Source organism: Aquila chrysaetos, chromosome 23 (genome assembly GCF_900496995.4).
Source record: "Aquila chrysaetos chrysaetos chromosome 23, bAquChr1.4, whole genome shotgun sequence".
Taxonomy (NCBI): domain Eukaryota; kingdom Metazoa; phylum Chordata; class Aves; order Accipitriformes; family Accipitridae; genus Aquila; species Aquila chrysaetos.
Window position 1 is genome coordinate 2,778,348 of NC_044026.1, and position 15,081 is coordinate 2,793,428.

The 15,081-nt window shown below is 46.0% G+C and overlaps 1 protein-coding gene and 1 long non-coding RNA gene across 3 annotated transcripts in view; one reads left to right on the forward strand and one right to left on the reverse strand.

Moving 5' to 3' along the window:
- The window catches only part of ADPRHL1 (ADP-ribosylhydrolase like 1), a 39,231-nt gene extending 27,126 nt beyond the window's left edge, over positions 1–12,105 (reverse strand). The window contains exons 1-3 of one of the 2 annotated variants that reach the window (XM_041119508.1): positions 10,701–12,105; positions 6,758–6,922; positions 613–738 (exon numbers count right to left, since the gene is read on the reverse strand). In XM_041119508.1, the coding sequence (XP_040975442.1) occupies positions 613–738; positions 6,758–6,922; positions 10,701–10,914 (505 nt within the window). In that variant the 5' untranslated portion in view covers positions 10,915–12,105. The remainder of the gene's footprint in view (positions 1–612; positions 739–6,757; positions 6,923–10,700) is intronic. The other variant, XM_029999053.2, reaches the window with a different exon arrangement.
- LOC115334631 lies at positions 11,158–14,092 on the forward strand. The gene is made up of 3 exons (XR_003921199.2): positions 11,158–11,250; positions 12,167–12,355; positions 13,558–14,092. It is a non-coding gene; the product is annotated as an uncharacterized LOC115334631 (long non-coding RNA).
- The last annotated feature ends 989 nt before the right edge of the window (positions 14,093–15,081 follow it).

Here is a 15,081-nt window from a genome sequence, read left to right on the forward strand (position 1 = left end):
TTTGCTGTTTAGAGCTGACAGAATGTATACACACTTATGTAGCATAAAATGATCAGAATGACAGACCTGAATATTCAAAACAGCATTAAATCTACTTATTTATGTTTTGTTTAGAGAATGTTTCAGACTGTGTACTAAAATATGTGAAGGTAGTTTTTTTGGCTTTCTACCTTTACCTACAGTGATTCGATATGACAAAACCTGTCAAGAGAAAAATGTTTTTTATCCTCTGAACCATAAACTTGCATGATAACGGTGAGTCATCTGGATGTACGTGAATCTGAAAATTTGATCAGGGCAAGTGACATGAATGTGCTTTGGACAAGACAGGTTGTGTTTGGTTATCGGGATTTTAGGAGGGAAAACTCCCAGCCTGAGGTTGCTGTCTGCATAATATACAAGAAAAATATATGAGCCTATATAGGTAATATATACATGTATATACTATATACTTGTAGTATATACTATCCAAGCAAAGTTCGAACCAAGGCCTTGGAGTCTGCAAAGCAGAAGCAGTTTAACCAGGTGAATTCAGAGGAGCCGCGTTAGTCCCCGCAGAAGCGAAGAGCAGCCTCAGGGCCCTCAGCGCGCCGATACGTCGGCCGACATTACCTGTAGGATGGTTGTGAGTCATGCGCCCGCATTCAATGCTCACTTCGATAAGAGACTCCAGCCTTTCCGGCTTCCAGTACCGCATCCCCAAACACATGGCTTTTGTGGATGCTCCAAATCCAGAACCTACAGTAAGAAGATAACGCCAAGCAGTTAAAAGGAGACTAACGATACACAAGTATGTCGATACAATGTGAAACAAGCGCATTTTATTAATTCAACTCGTGTGTGGGAACTCCTCGGGGAATGGGAAATTAGTATGTGAAGCGAGTTACAAGTTTTGAAAGTTTCTTGTGAGGAAGTTTGCTTCTACATAGCCATTCTGGTTTTACAGGTATACTCCAATATTCTCAAGTGGAACGAAGAGCATAGCGGGTTCAGAAAGCAGTGTGCTCTCTTGTTCACAGCACTTCTTTGATTCAAACTCTCATGCCATCTTTACTTGTTCTTGGCTGACACCGCTGTTTTGCTTACTCCAGATGCCAGCTCTGGAAACAGAAGTTTGAGAAACAGATACACTTTTACTACGCCCTTATTTTGGTAGTCTTCATGCTGAAAGCACAGAACTAAAACACTTTTTATGAGTATCACAGTGGATCTTAAAATTTTAATGCACACTTCATCCTAGAGAGCCCCCTAGGTAGTTCACAAAATAGTTTCTGCTACATACAAAAATAATGCGTCCAAAAAGAAACTAAAGGCTACGGAGCCAAATCCTCCAAAGTTAGGCAATGTCAGAACTGAGGTTTCCCTGTGTGACCTGAAATTAGTGCTTGTGTGCACACTGATTATGGTACAGCCTGCACTTGCTGAGCCTGGTCTTGGGAATTTCTGCCTTGTGCAGCACGGAGTTCATTTATTGAATAGCTAATTCAGAAGTTCTTTAATCCTCAGCATTGAGTGCATGATCCCAGGTGTTCAACTTTTAAACACTTCATTGAATGGAGTGTTAAATTTACTAATGAGTTTCTCTGCAGTACTTATCACAGTAATATCAGGATCCCACAGAAGTTTTAACGAGCTTATCTTCAACAGGCACCAGTGAGGTGATTATCTCCTCTTTCCAGCTGGTGAGCCAATGCCCAGAAAAAGCATTAACTCGTTGCAGGCACCCACCCTGAGGTGGATAGGGTTCGATTTTTCAAAGTACTTGGCATTTTTCAGCGCTGTCTTTGCTCAATCACACTTCCCAGTGACCTTGGGTAGAGCTGAGAGCAATCAGCATTTCTCTACTTGGTCCCTGGAAGATAAGGGGCATATTTGTGCCACCTAATTTTAGCCTCTGTGGAACCTGCACCAGGAGCACAGTCTCCCTTCTTTCCCAGATACGCAGCGTGGAGAAAGGCTATGTCTCCATTAGCCGCTGCGATGGCGTAGCAGGAGCAATTCATGGGCCGGAGTGAATTGAAGCAGCAGATGCCAAGGAAGGGGGGTGAGGGATTGCAGTCACCCATCCTGAGAAAAGAGAAGAGCTCCTCTTCTCCCCGGAGAGCAGCTATCCTGAGCGAGCAGCCTGGTTAGGTCCCTTCCTCCTCAGAGTCTAATGTGCAAATTCTGTGTGCCATAACTCTTCCAAAAAAGGCCAAACACCCGATAAATTTGACAAGAAAGGCTTTGCAAGACACCATTTTATTCCCTGCAAGCTCAGAGCTTGCTTCCTCATCCCTCGCTCGCCTTCCTGATAACAGTGAGAGGACCCCTCTCCAGAACACCTTTGGCCGCTGCTCCTGGTGAAAAGGCTGGACGCTCGTCCTGCAAATGGTGGGTTTGCTCCTGCACCTCACATACGCTGCAGCTGTAGTGCCTGGTTATTAAGGAGCCAGGAGCCAAAAAAACTGTCTGCCTATCCCACAAATCACATAGAAACCACAATGAAGAATCAGGAAAGAAATCCAGTCTTCCAGAGCACCAGTCAGCTTAACTGGGAGAACATATCTTCTCCTGTTCGCAAGACCAAACTCTTCATTAAACCATCTGCTGCTCTATGGCAGCAGATGAGAGTCTTCTTCACTATGTGATCCTGGTTCCTCCAAAGGACACAATCCATGCTGGTTATCCAAGAGGGAAGGGTGTTGTGCTACACAGAGCTGCTAATTAAATAACATCTCTAAGTATATCCGAAGCGGAGGAGGCACTACAGTAATCTGACTGCTGGTCTGAAGGAGCTTGTCTTTGCAACTTCATCGTGTTCCTCCAGCCTAGGAAGTTATATGAAAACCTTCTGCAGAATTAGTTGGGCGAACTCGGTAACAAAAAATTGCATCACATGGACTAATATTAAGCCTAGACGGGGCTCCAGGTGATGAGCAGCTGTTAGCTCCCATGTCTGGGTATCCACCATTTGAATCAGTGAAGCAAGGGACAGCGTGACGAGTCCAAGCAACAGGTGAGACACGTGTAAGAACATAAGGACAGTCCGCCACGATCAGACCAAAGGTCGACCTAACTTATCATGTCTGACGGTGGCCAATGGAGAGGATGCTTAAGAAAGTAAAAGAAAAGTATGATGATGCTACCCCTTTGTACTAACTAAACTGCTGACAATTTTTCTCCCCCATGCAGGAGGCAGCTGGCTATTCATCTTTCTGCTTAATAACCCTTGAAGGATTTCCCTTGGGTGAATTTGCCCAGCTCTTTTTTGAACTCACATGAACTGCAGCATCTGCAAATTGGCATTGGAAAAGAGCTGTGCAGCTTAATTAGGTGTTGTGTGAAGAAGTCCTTCCTTTTCCTTGCTTTGAACTCACGGCCTGCCAGTTTCATCTGAAGTCCTGGTTCCTGTGCTGGAGGAGACAGTGAGTTTTCTCTGTCCCTATTCATGTTCTCCGAGTTATCTATGACTTTACAGCTCTCTGTTGTACTGTCTCAGACATCACAGCCTATGGAAGCAGTTTTTTACTAATCCAACCATCCTTCCTCATACCCTTTCTAGTTCTTTTACACCCTTTTGGGAGGAGGGAGGGAGGGACCAGATTATATACAGTAATGAAGAAACAGCAGCTATGGATTTATACAGTGGTGCAAACACGTTTTGTTGTCTGTTCCTGTCCCAGCTATTTCTAATAGTCTATTTGCTTTCTGGCTCTTCCTGCGCACTGAAGCGATGGTCTTGTAGAAATACTACAGCTCCACGATCCCTTCCCTGAATGGTAGCTGTATCAGCAACCACAACGATGTATATAAAATTAGGATTTCTGCCCTCACCCCACGTATGACTTTTCACTTATCTCTGTTGCATTTGGTTCTGCTATTGTGCCGCGCAGTTATTCATCGTTGTGAGCACGTTCCACAACTCTGCATCACGTTATCTTTGATTTTGCTGACCCACTATGCGCTTGCATTTCCAGATAGTTTGTGGACACGTTGAATAACAGAGGTCCAACACAGGTACCTCCTTCTCTATGGAGAAGACAGACTGCAATCTCCTGCTCTTCATTTACTGTCTTGTAACCAGTTGTCTGTCCTCAGGAGAACCTTTCTGCCATCCTGTAGCAACTTAGTGCCTCATCACTTAGTGCTTTTGGTGAGGGACCTTGTCCAGAGTCTTTTGGAAATCCTAACAGACCACCTTCACAGCGTCTCCTTTTTCCTCCTGTTTCTTGGCTACTTCACGAGCTTTCTAATAGAATTCTGAGGTGTGACTTCTTGTCACAAAAGCTGTGTTGACACTTTCTTATTACATCATTTTCATTTGTGCACTACATTATTCTCTTTTAGTATGTAACACCTCAGTGTGCTTTTCTTCACCCTACATCTGTAGAATAATAAAGATCAGCTTAATGGCTGCTAAGCCCTGATGAGGATGTGTCTTTTGTGACTGCAGATTGTTCCGCATGAGAACTTAGAGCCTGGCACCTTTATCTCCCATCTGTCTGCGTTTTATCCTTCTCCTTATTTTTGCTCCCCAACTTTCCGCATTTAACTCACACTTTTTCCTCACGCTCCTCTACCAATGCCACCAGGAAAAAGGCACTGTGTGCTGCTAGGAAGGCGAGCAGCTGCTCCGGGAGCTGCAAATAAAGACCCGCTTGGATGCTGCAGCCTCAGCCTGAAACACACACGATACAGGTTAGAGCTGAGCTGCCATTTGGCCGCCCTTTCGCAGTGGCTCCGAAGGCACATTTTTGGCTCAATCTTACTCAGATTTTGGTTCCAGCTCTCAAACATCAGGGACTCTCTTCTGAATAATGTGAGGTTTTGGCAATGGAACAAAACATTTTTAGCATGTCTCAGAAACAGCAGACTCACCTGCATCGAAACTTTAAACAAATGCTGACAGACAGAGGCAAACACTCAACGGTGAAAATTTTAGCCTTGAGCTTATCAACATCATCATAAATTGGAAACAAGCTCTTAAAATGGAAGGGATTAGATGGCCTTGGCAGGTCTTCTGGTGGTCACAGGAATCTCACCAGCCGTTAACATAATCTGGGTACCTCTGCAATGAGCGTGGCAAGGAGCACGACACGAGTTGGCAAAGAGACGCACGGGGCAGTTTGACTTAAGAACTCGGTGTGCTGACTACACCCACAAGAGTTTGAGCAAAGGAGCATCACGTAAGCAATGCAAAATTACCTAAGCTAAGATTTCACTGGTCCATGAAGGCTGGCACATGAATTCTTGCTAGAAGTGAGATAAGATAGAATGACCACAGGAAAACAGCATTTTGGTTCCAGCCCACCCAAGATACCATCTGACTGCTAGGCATTCCGTGCCCATGGAATATTTTTGCCTCGAGAAGAAATTTGTGAAAATTCAATGAAAAAGTTAATTACGTCCATAGCAGTGTCAGGTCCCATGGTAGGCTGAACATCTCCACCACAGGTCACTGTTTCTTTTGCTCTTAAGGCGAAAAAAAAGGCTTCTTGAGATGTTCGGGATGATATTTGTCAGACCAGATGAAGAAGGTGGGCTTTAGCTGCCAGGTCTCGAGGCAGGAACTAATTTTAGATCCTTCTAGCTCAGAGTATCCCAAAAGCAAATAGTTTGTCATGGAAAGCTGGGGAGGAGGAAGGCTAAAAGAAGAGACGTAGCTCCAACCCAGCAACGGGCCAGGGAACAGCCGTGCTCCACTGCGGGAGGTGTTGAGAGCTGCTCCGGGCTCGCAGCAGCTCCCACAATCATTTTGACCAAATTTTACTCACTGTCAATCAGAAAACATACGACAACTGCCAAAGGGGCACTTTCTCAGATCTGCTTGGCAGAATACGCGGGGAGGGGATCCTTTTCCCTCCCAGCAGCTGCTGTGAGGAGCCGGGGCCGAGCGAGGGATGCTTTCTGTGTCAGAGAAAACTGACTGCAGAGACCCAGAAATAGCCGTGGCGTTGTGCCGCCGGGTCTTTGCCACGATGTTGCATCAACAGGCGATGCCGTCGCGCGGTGCCGGTACGTACTGCGGCGGCAGAACGTCACACCGACACGGGGCATCGCCTGCGTGAGCTGCCATCGCCTTGTGGCTGTCGCGGTCTACCTCCTCTGGTGATGCGGTCTCTCTGCAGGCTTTTAAGATTAATTGCGCTGCGGGGGTATATGCGTATGCCTGTGCACATAGCTGCGTGCGTGTTATTTAACTTGAAGTAGAAATTCAATTCGTCGTGAAATGAAATGATCATAAAGAGAAAGAGAGAGAGGGTCGTGGGTAGGGAAACAGGGCTAGGAATATTAGGGATTGTCAGCAAAACAGTCATAGCTGTTAGCAGGGCATCCACCTGGAGAAAAGTCTCTGCTTTCCCTCCTGTGAACACGTTGGTGCTTAGAGCAATTTACAGCCTCGGCTTTTTGTTTCAGATCTGCCATCACTGAAAAGATTCAAGACTACAAATGTTTAAAGGAAAAATGGTAGAAAATATTTCTTAAAATAGCCATTAAACTCAAGGACAAAGATCTGGACCCTGAGGCACAGAGCCAAGAACAAAGTCTCTTTAAATAGACGTTAAAGAGGGAAGGGTTCATTTACGAGAGGACATAGTGCCCTGCAGAAGGAATTCCTGGCAGATCTCTTGCCATCCTCAGGCAAACATGGAAAAGTTTTGGGGTAGTAGCCTTTGATGTCAGGGGGAAAAAGGAAACAATTTCCATATAGCCACAAACGCTGAAAGCATGCATTATTCAAGCCAGGAGCTATAAACGGAAAGCGGTACCGTACCCTTTTCATTGAACGGTGTGTGCCAAGCGAGAAGGTAGTTGTCTGGTTTTAATTCCCTGCAGCCTTCGATGGTAGCAGGGTCTGGCCGCCTCCCCGAGAGCTTGTCGATAGCATCCACGTAGCGCTTTACCAGCTCCCGGTACAGGTCTTCCAAACACCAGTAATCTGCTCGGAGGAGGGAAGAGAAGGCTGCTGTGTGAAGGCAGAAGAGCAAGAGAGCACTGAAAAAAATCCAAGCAAGCCCACTATGCGTTTAAGTAATGTTCCTATTTCCACTTCGAATACACTGAGTTGTGTTTCTGGTGCCACTGTCAACACATTTTTACACACCGTGAGAGCGGGCTGGAGGGAGAAAACTCTTATCTCTCTGTTCTCATCCTTTCCCGCGTTCCTTTCTGCCTGTAATTCCTTTAATCAGAAAGATGAAGGCATTCTGTTTGTCAACAGTAGCTGCTCAGGGGCGTTATTTAGGCTCCATGGTGTGAAGTATTTGCAGAGGTGTCTACCTGTAAGGTGAGCGCGTGGCCGATGTGGGACTGGGTGTGCACCTGAAGCCAGCCTGGCTCAGATTTGCTGTTATTTGCAGATGTGAATCCAATTTAAAAATGAAAGCCTATTTTTTTTTCAATTACCACTGAGTTATTTTAAAGAGGTATGTATGATTAAACACAAAAGCGCATCAGTGGCCTTATTTTTTAATCTCTATTTTATATTTATCTTGTCTAAAACGTGTAGGTCTTTCGTGCAGGGATCCCAATATCTTCTGTCAGTACAGTAACCAGAACAGCGAGCTTTTATAAAAATTATTATAAAGATCACTAAGAGTAGTAAATCCCAACAGTATATTGATTATTTTTACCAAGGCCTACAGTCTTGCCTAAGGAGGAACCTTCCCCCTCTTAAACACCCACTGTTTCTTCGGTATCGCTGCTTCTCTTGGCTGCTGTTGGGCTTGAAGAGCCCTGCCCTTGGCTCTTGCCAAGGAAAAGCTTCCACTGGCATCTGTTACAGTTGTGGAAGCAGTGGGAACTGAGGAGGCTGTCGGGATTTGTCCATTTATATCTTTTCCATGTACTTAGAGAAACCCCGTTTAATACTTGGTTTGACTCACAGATCGAATGACACAGCAGGGGAAGTTCTTCTAAAAATATCCTCATTTTGTCAAAGATCGGTGATTTCTTGGAATCCACAAAAGAGGTTCAATTAAAGAGACAATTTGGAGGCCCATAAGCCAGAGCCACTCAAAAGTGCCATTTATGGAGACAGGTGAATAAAGATGCAGGGTAAAAGCAAGATTCCCCTCCTTTCACATAAAATACACCCTATCCGTTATGCTGGCCATCCCACATACAATCCTAAAGGAACATGATACTTTCAAGCTGCCGACTCTTTCCAGATTTAGGCATCAGGTGTCAGTTTATCCGGATCGGAGCCAGGAGCAGGATTTACTGCCCGGCAGCTTCTGCAGAAGCTTTGTCCCCAGAGCCAGAGTCCCTGTGGTCCAGCACCTCCGGGCTGCCCGAGCCCACCACGGTTCCCGCACCCGGAGCCAGGCTGCTGTCTCAGCCATCAAGTCAATAGGGGAGGTTCTTTCTTTAGCAATGAACCCTTATTTTTTTTAAACCTGTGTTTAAGTTGGAGAGGAAGAGGCTTTCCTCGTTGCAGGGATAGTTCCCTTCTTTTTGATGATGCTGTTCTCGTTCCTCCCTTACGGGACAGATTCCTGCTGGAAGCAGACATTCCATTTATCCTTCGCTGTCGAGTCGACCTTTCGGTCTGTGCACGTGGTGGATTTGGGGAGCACGAGCTCGGTCTGCAGCAGCCCCTGCTGCTTCTGGCCACGGCCCTCCTGCGACGTCCTCCACGCCGCCGGCAAAGCGCTGGCCGAAATCGCCTCCCCGGGTGGGAACGGCCTTCGTCCTCGGCACAAACCCCCGCCGCACGCAGCCTCGGGCCGGGAGCTGCCCCGAGGGCCGTGCCCTGGCCGTGGGACTTGACGGCGAGCCTAAGCCCGGGGCACGTCCCTCCCAGCCGGCAAGCATCCCACATCCCGCGTGTACCCGCAGGGATGCACCCAGGGATGCTGCGGCCGGCCAGCCAGGTGAACGGGATGTGTGGGGTAGCGAGGGACACGAATATTTTTATTGCTTATTCCCCCCTCTTTTTTTCTTTTTTTTTTTTTTTTTTTGGCCGGTAGCATTCCAGGCACCCAACGTGTTCTTTAAAATCTCAGTCGACGCAGCAGCGAGGGCTCCCCGCCACGCGACGCAGGCGGGTCCCCGCGGCCGGTGGCAGCTGCCTTCAGCCTCACGGACTCCGCTCACCCCTAGCTTCGCTCTGTTGACCTGGGTGATTTTGGACACGGGCCGGGCCATGACGGAGCCCAGCGGCTCTTTTTGCGTTCCCCTTGCCAGGAGGAGACACTGCTGTGGGCAGGAGCAGTTCTGTTTCCCTTGTGGGAAGCAGAGAGAAGGTCTCGCTTTCCCCCGTCCACCAACGTTACTATGAAATGAAGATTTCTTACTAAAATTCCCCACAGCAGCTTGTTGCTTTCTCGCCAGCCCATAAAAGCACGCTTTTAAAAAGCGTGTCTGATCAGGCCAAAGAAATGAGAGTGTAGGATCAACACAGCTGATGGGATTTATAGCTGACTTTTTTTCTTTAGAGCCACAGTGCTCCTGCTATATTTAAGAAATAAGATTTATTATTTTACTGTTAGTCTAACTGGCTTGATTACCCAGAAGTTATGGCTTTAGAGGGTTCAATAAGCAAGAAACATATGATATGTATTTAATCATAGCCTATATTCAGAAATATGTTAGTCATCTTTTTCCTTGATAGGCTGACATCTTGCCCTTATCTTTAGTGTATTAGCTACCCCTAAAACCATTGGTTAGCTAATAGCCAAGTATGAAGTGTCCAACACACTCTTCAACTGATCTCTATGTCCTAAATTTAGAGCAGATTGGAAGCAGGCAGATAAAGCAGTGAAACAGAAGCGCAAGGGAAATTTCATTGACGTGATGGATACTTAGCTACATTGTGAGATTCTGCTACTGTTAGTTATCCAGCGTTAGGCGTTCTAAGAAAAATCAGGAAAGTTTTTACAGAGATTAAAAAAATTGATTCATTCTGAAGAGGCAAAATATTGCTGAATGGTCACTGTTGTCTGGTGTACTTTTGATGATGATGAGCTTGACAGTCTTCAGAGAGCTCTAGTTGGATGGGTAAGGTGTCGATGCAAATATCGTCGTACCTTACAAAAGACTGTTTCTGCCTTAGGAAAAACCAGATGTTCTCTTTCAAACTATTGTGATTTTAGAAGATATATATTAATAACTTCCACTATTCTGATAGACTTTGTTATAAACATAGTATGTTAGAATATTTTTTGGACTAAAGACACAGAGCTCTCCTTATAAAGCAAATTTTTCCTTTTCTGGCCTTGCAGGTGCAACCCTTTGCCCAAGGGGCAGCAAAGAGGAGACAGCACAAGTGATTTTAGCCTGCAAGAGGTATTAAGGTGACTCTACTCCAGCCTGCAGTTCTGGACACAAACATGTTAAAAATGCACTTGGAAGAGCTCTTACCTTTTACAGAAGAATCCCTAGTGGCTATATTATTCCCTGACGTATTCTAGCATACAGATAATCTACTTTTGTTACGCTGGACATGCGGTATTTTAGTCTTTAAGCTTTAACCAACTGTATAAACCTAGGGGAAATACAGGGAGAGCCCCTCCGCGCTCAAGAAATCAAAACTCCCCAGTCTGTGCGACGGTCGCAGGATGGGACAAGCAAATGAACATTATCATTCACAAGCAGCAGCCTATCTGACACGCTTTCTCATGACTTCCCCAGCACTCAGGCTTATTCTAAGAAACGCAGCAGCTCGACAGTCTTGCTCCTTTCCAGACTGCGTTCGCCAGTCCCCTCGTACCTACCTGTGATGACAGCCTCTGCTGTAGCCATGTGCATGAGCGTGTTGTCACTTACTGGCCACTTGTCGGGAGAGAGCACCAGGTTCTCAAGCCCTCCAATTTCCTTCAGCTCCTGCTGGATTTTGGCACCTAAGGCGTTGTTTTCTCGGGAGAAATTGCGATAACCGAGAGCATCCCCTACCCCAGCCAGCACAAGCGCAGCCTTAAATTTATCCATCCCCGAGACGCTGTCCGCTTTCCTTTTGTCCGAGACAGCCACCGAATCTTGATCTTCCTTTGTTCCTTTGCCTTCGGCTCAGCTCCCCCGACACTTTATATCAGCCATTGTGTCACACCGAGAGCGCTCTCTATAAGGCAAGGACTTCCTTTTCTGGCTCTGCAGATGCCATCTCTTGTCTGGGACCCGGCGGAGAGGAAATATTTCATAACCCAGGGATTTCGCCGGGGCTTTGTTCGATGAAACCGCAAGAGCGGACCCGCAAAGCGAAGTGCAAAAGCTTCGTTTCTGCAACCCAGTGTAAAGCAAGCCAGGAAATCCTTAGCCCTACCCAGCGTAAGTAACTCTACACCCAGAAAAACAGATGCCTCCACAGGGGTGTTTATTTATTTAATAACTTGTAAATTAATATATTTTCCTGCCCTTTTCTGATATGCTGGAGTCAGCCTCCCGTTCAGGGACCAGTCAGAAGGAAAGCCTGTGATAAAAGGAGTTTCCAAACTCTGTAAACACTAGCATGAGGGGTCAGGCAGTAAGAAATCTAGTCAAATGCAGACGACCTCTCCCATTTCTAACTACGCCCTAGGGCGATACTTTGTCAACAGCTTTTATTGCTCTGTTCCACCTATTACAAGAAGGTTTTGCTAGTTCACTGCACCCCTGGATAACTGCTGAGCAAAACACCAACTTCAATCCCACGGCTTTTACTCCCTGGCAAAGAGTGACTTTTTCCTAATGCCAAGCTCAGGTGCAGCCCACATTTGGACTCTGGAAGGAAACTATTTTGAAAGATGTATTTAAATGGCATCCTGTGAGTCTAAGAAAGTTCACGTATGAAGAAATCTCACTTAGTAAGAACCCAGCTTTATTAATACCATCCTCTCAAACTCAATACTCGTGCAATTATGCACTTCATTCTGTTATTGCAGGTTTTTTCTGTGATTGTGCCATGCCATGCAAGAAGCGGCTACGTAGTCTTGCAGCTTTTAAAACGTATTTTGCTCACAAACTCTGTCTCTGTGTAGGCTCAACATCGTCCTTCAAGGGGTCTGCTCAGCCTGACTCAGAATGTGGTTCCGAGTCACCATCCACGCTGTCCTAAAGACTCACAAGTTACTGCTACTTTACAGATAGAAACACAAATGTAAATATAAACTTAGGCAGATAAAAAAAAAGCTTTGATTGGCTTGACTGTAACTTTGATAAAGGATTACCTGGGGAAAGGTCTTTGCTTTTCTCTGATCTTTTTCAGAAAACAATACTGACTGCTATTCGGATGGAAAAGGCTGGCAGCGTAAAGGATGCATCCTCCTATCACCCAGAGCGATAAGGAGTTAATCACAGACTGAGTTATTGACATGTGTACTTCACAAGAAACCTTCACGAAGTTTCAGAACACAGATAAGCATCGCCATCCCCATTCCACATTATAAGAAATAAGGTGCCGAAGTGGTGGAAGTAGCCTTTGTCAGCACGCTCTTGTTTTAAAGATGAGGACTTGGGTAGCAGAAGTGTCGAGTATTAAGAGGAGGACGCTGAGTGTGCGTCTTTGTTGCTAGGAAGGAACAAGTCTGCATTGAAAAAGCAAAAAAAAAAAAAAAAAAAAAAAGGCATCGATGCCTTAGGGTACCAGGGGCATTATGTAGGGACCAGAGGAGATGCAGGGCCAGCCTGCCCTGGGGATGGCTCGCCGTCAGGATACCGGCCCCTCTGCCCCACGTGGCATCGCCTCCCACAACCGGGGCATTTAAGCAACGCGGAGGTCATCTTAGTCACCCCTGCACCGTCAGCGTCACCTCGGGTTCTGCGACTCCGAAAGCGAACACTCAAAATGGAAAACTACGGCCAAGGCAGCTTACAAAACCCACGCCAGGCAGAAGCACTGGTGCTGATGTCCCCGTTACGGGTCCATGCAGCCTTCCGCATGGACCCACCCCTTCTCTGTCCCCGCAGAGCATTACGATTTGGAAGCACGTGGGAATTTGAACTTGCAAAGCAAGGACGGGAGAAATCACCTGCTGAGGCACTGCAGAGAGCTAGTAAGGGCCTCATCAGATGGAAGGTTCCTTCCTGAAAATGGGCAAAGCTATTCTTAGTTTTCCATTTATCTCTTCCTTCTGAATGTGGCTGGCAGTTGCACTGCCCTTTAGCTTCCCGTGGACTTTACCCTGTTGCACGCACACTTGGCTGCTTGTAACACAGCCCAAATTAGGAATAAAATCTTTGGCTTTAGAAACAAGGCTGTAAGGAAAACTCAGAGAAAATTTCAGGGAAGTTCTATTTTTCAACTCTGCGAAACAGAGCATGCAACAAAGAACTGAGCTTTTATTTAATTTGTTAATTGCACATGACCTCCTTTTCATGGGGTACTTTCAACCACTATGAGCTTTCTGGGCAGAGCTAAGATAGGCACACTGGTATCTACCTCTACTCCCCCCAAAAGAGACGATTATTTGTAAAATATCATACTTGCATATCCAAAATACAATACTCCTTTAAGATGGATAAGTATCCACTTATCATACATAGTCACAATAGGAAAAAAAAACAGGTAGAGCTGGCAAAAAATGTTTGGTAAATGTTAAATCAGATAAAAAGGCAGCTTTGGTGTCCTCTCATCGCTGTACATATGACTGCTTTCAGATGGGGAGAACCCAGAAAAAAAAGGAACGGGAAGGCAGGACAGAGAAAAGACTTCTTCGTGTTGGTGGCAACACGCTGGTGTTAGAGCTCAACTGCATTAGAAACCCTAAGTGAGAACATGAACGCCTGCCTTCCGCAAATGGGGCTCCACCTGCGGGGATGCGAACCGGGGATCCCCACCGCCCCGGAGAGGGCCCCGGGCTTATACTGGCGCCGCTGACTTGTACCAGTAAATGAACCGGTGAAGGGAGCACGGGCTGAGGCTGCTCTGTCAACACAAGCCCTTCAGCATTTTAAATTAAAAGACGACGACTACACCCCCAACTACCTCACCCTTGAGCGAGCGAGCGATGCTTCTGCCAGTCAAAGACAGAGAAATGCTCTCGATTCCAAGCTTACCCATCCGAAGGATGCAGGGCCATATCCTGGTAACGTAGGGTTGACACCAAGCGGGTGTCAGACTTCTGTCAGAGCTGCATCTTTGCCACTACTGAAGCGAAAGGTTTCACTCTAGCAACAGGATCATTCCTTTAGGAACAATACTAATTATAGAACATGTTCATTGAGATCCAGGAAAAAATACACTGGAATTTTACTCAATTCTTTAATAGTGAGGATGAGTCATTTTCATACCACTTTACACCACCACCTTAGAGGAAAAATATTCCTTTAACACGACAGCATGCGCTTCTTCCTTCTTTACCCTCTTGACAGAAAGTCTGTGTCATGACATGAAGCCTGTAGGGTTTGCCTAACAACAAATAGAGTATTTCACAGCTTGTAAAAGAGGCACAAGAAAAAACTCATGGGAATTTGTCAAGTATATGCACCAACAAGAGGAAGTATTCCAATAATTATACTCAATCAAAATTTGAATGCGCTTAAGCTTCCCCAGGCCTTTCTCATTAAGAGGTAGGTGAACATTTTACCCGCCTGTCTGAAGGACGGAATTTTCTGCCTGTGGTTGTAGCAGTAGCTGCAGTTGTAGCCCCCTCTGTCAACAGTTTGTAACAAAAAAACCCCATTTTAGAGGCGTGTCATCCTCACCTAATTCTACCCAGCATATTGTATATGACGCAAAGGTCAGAAAACACGTTTTGTTGAATATATTTTTAAAAAAGTTCTCACGGTTGTAAAACATTACACTTTTTCCCTTTCAGAAGGGCTGTGCTTTTCGCTGTGCCAGATGCTGGCTGGTATCAGCTGAGGGAAGCTACTGGTGCTGATGCTTGAAAGGAGAAGAGCTTGCCATGGTTCAAGTATCAGCGTCAGCAGTTTTGCTGTTATAGGAGAAGGAAGATGGACTCGTGTGATGCCGAAGCAGCCACTGGAGAGGGATGCCAGCTGGGAGAGTACAGAGGACAACTTACTTATTTTGATTTAAACTTTCAGAATAGAATTAAGGACAGTTGAATACATACCTGTAAAGGTCTTTGCACGGATTTCCGAGTGTGCTGCTTCTGCTACAGAGCTCAGAGCCTAGGACTGAGCAAGACTTTCCCTGCAATTACACCCCTCCTTGTC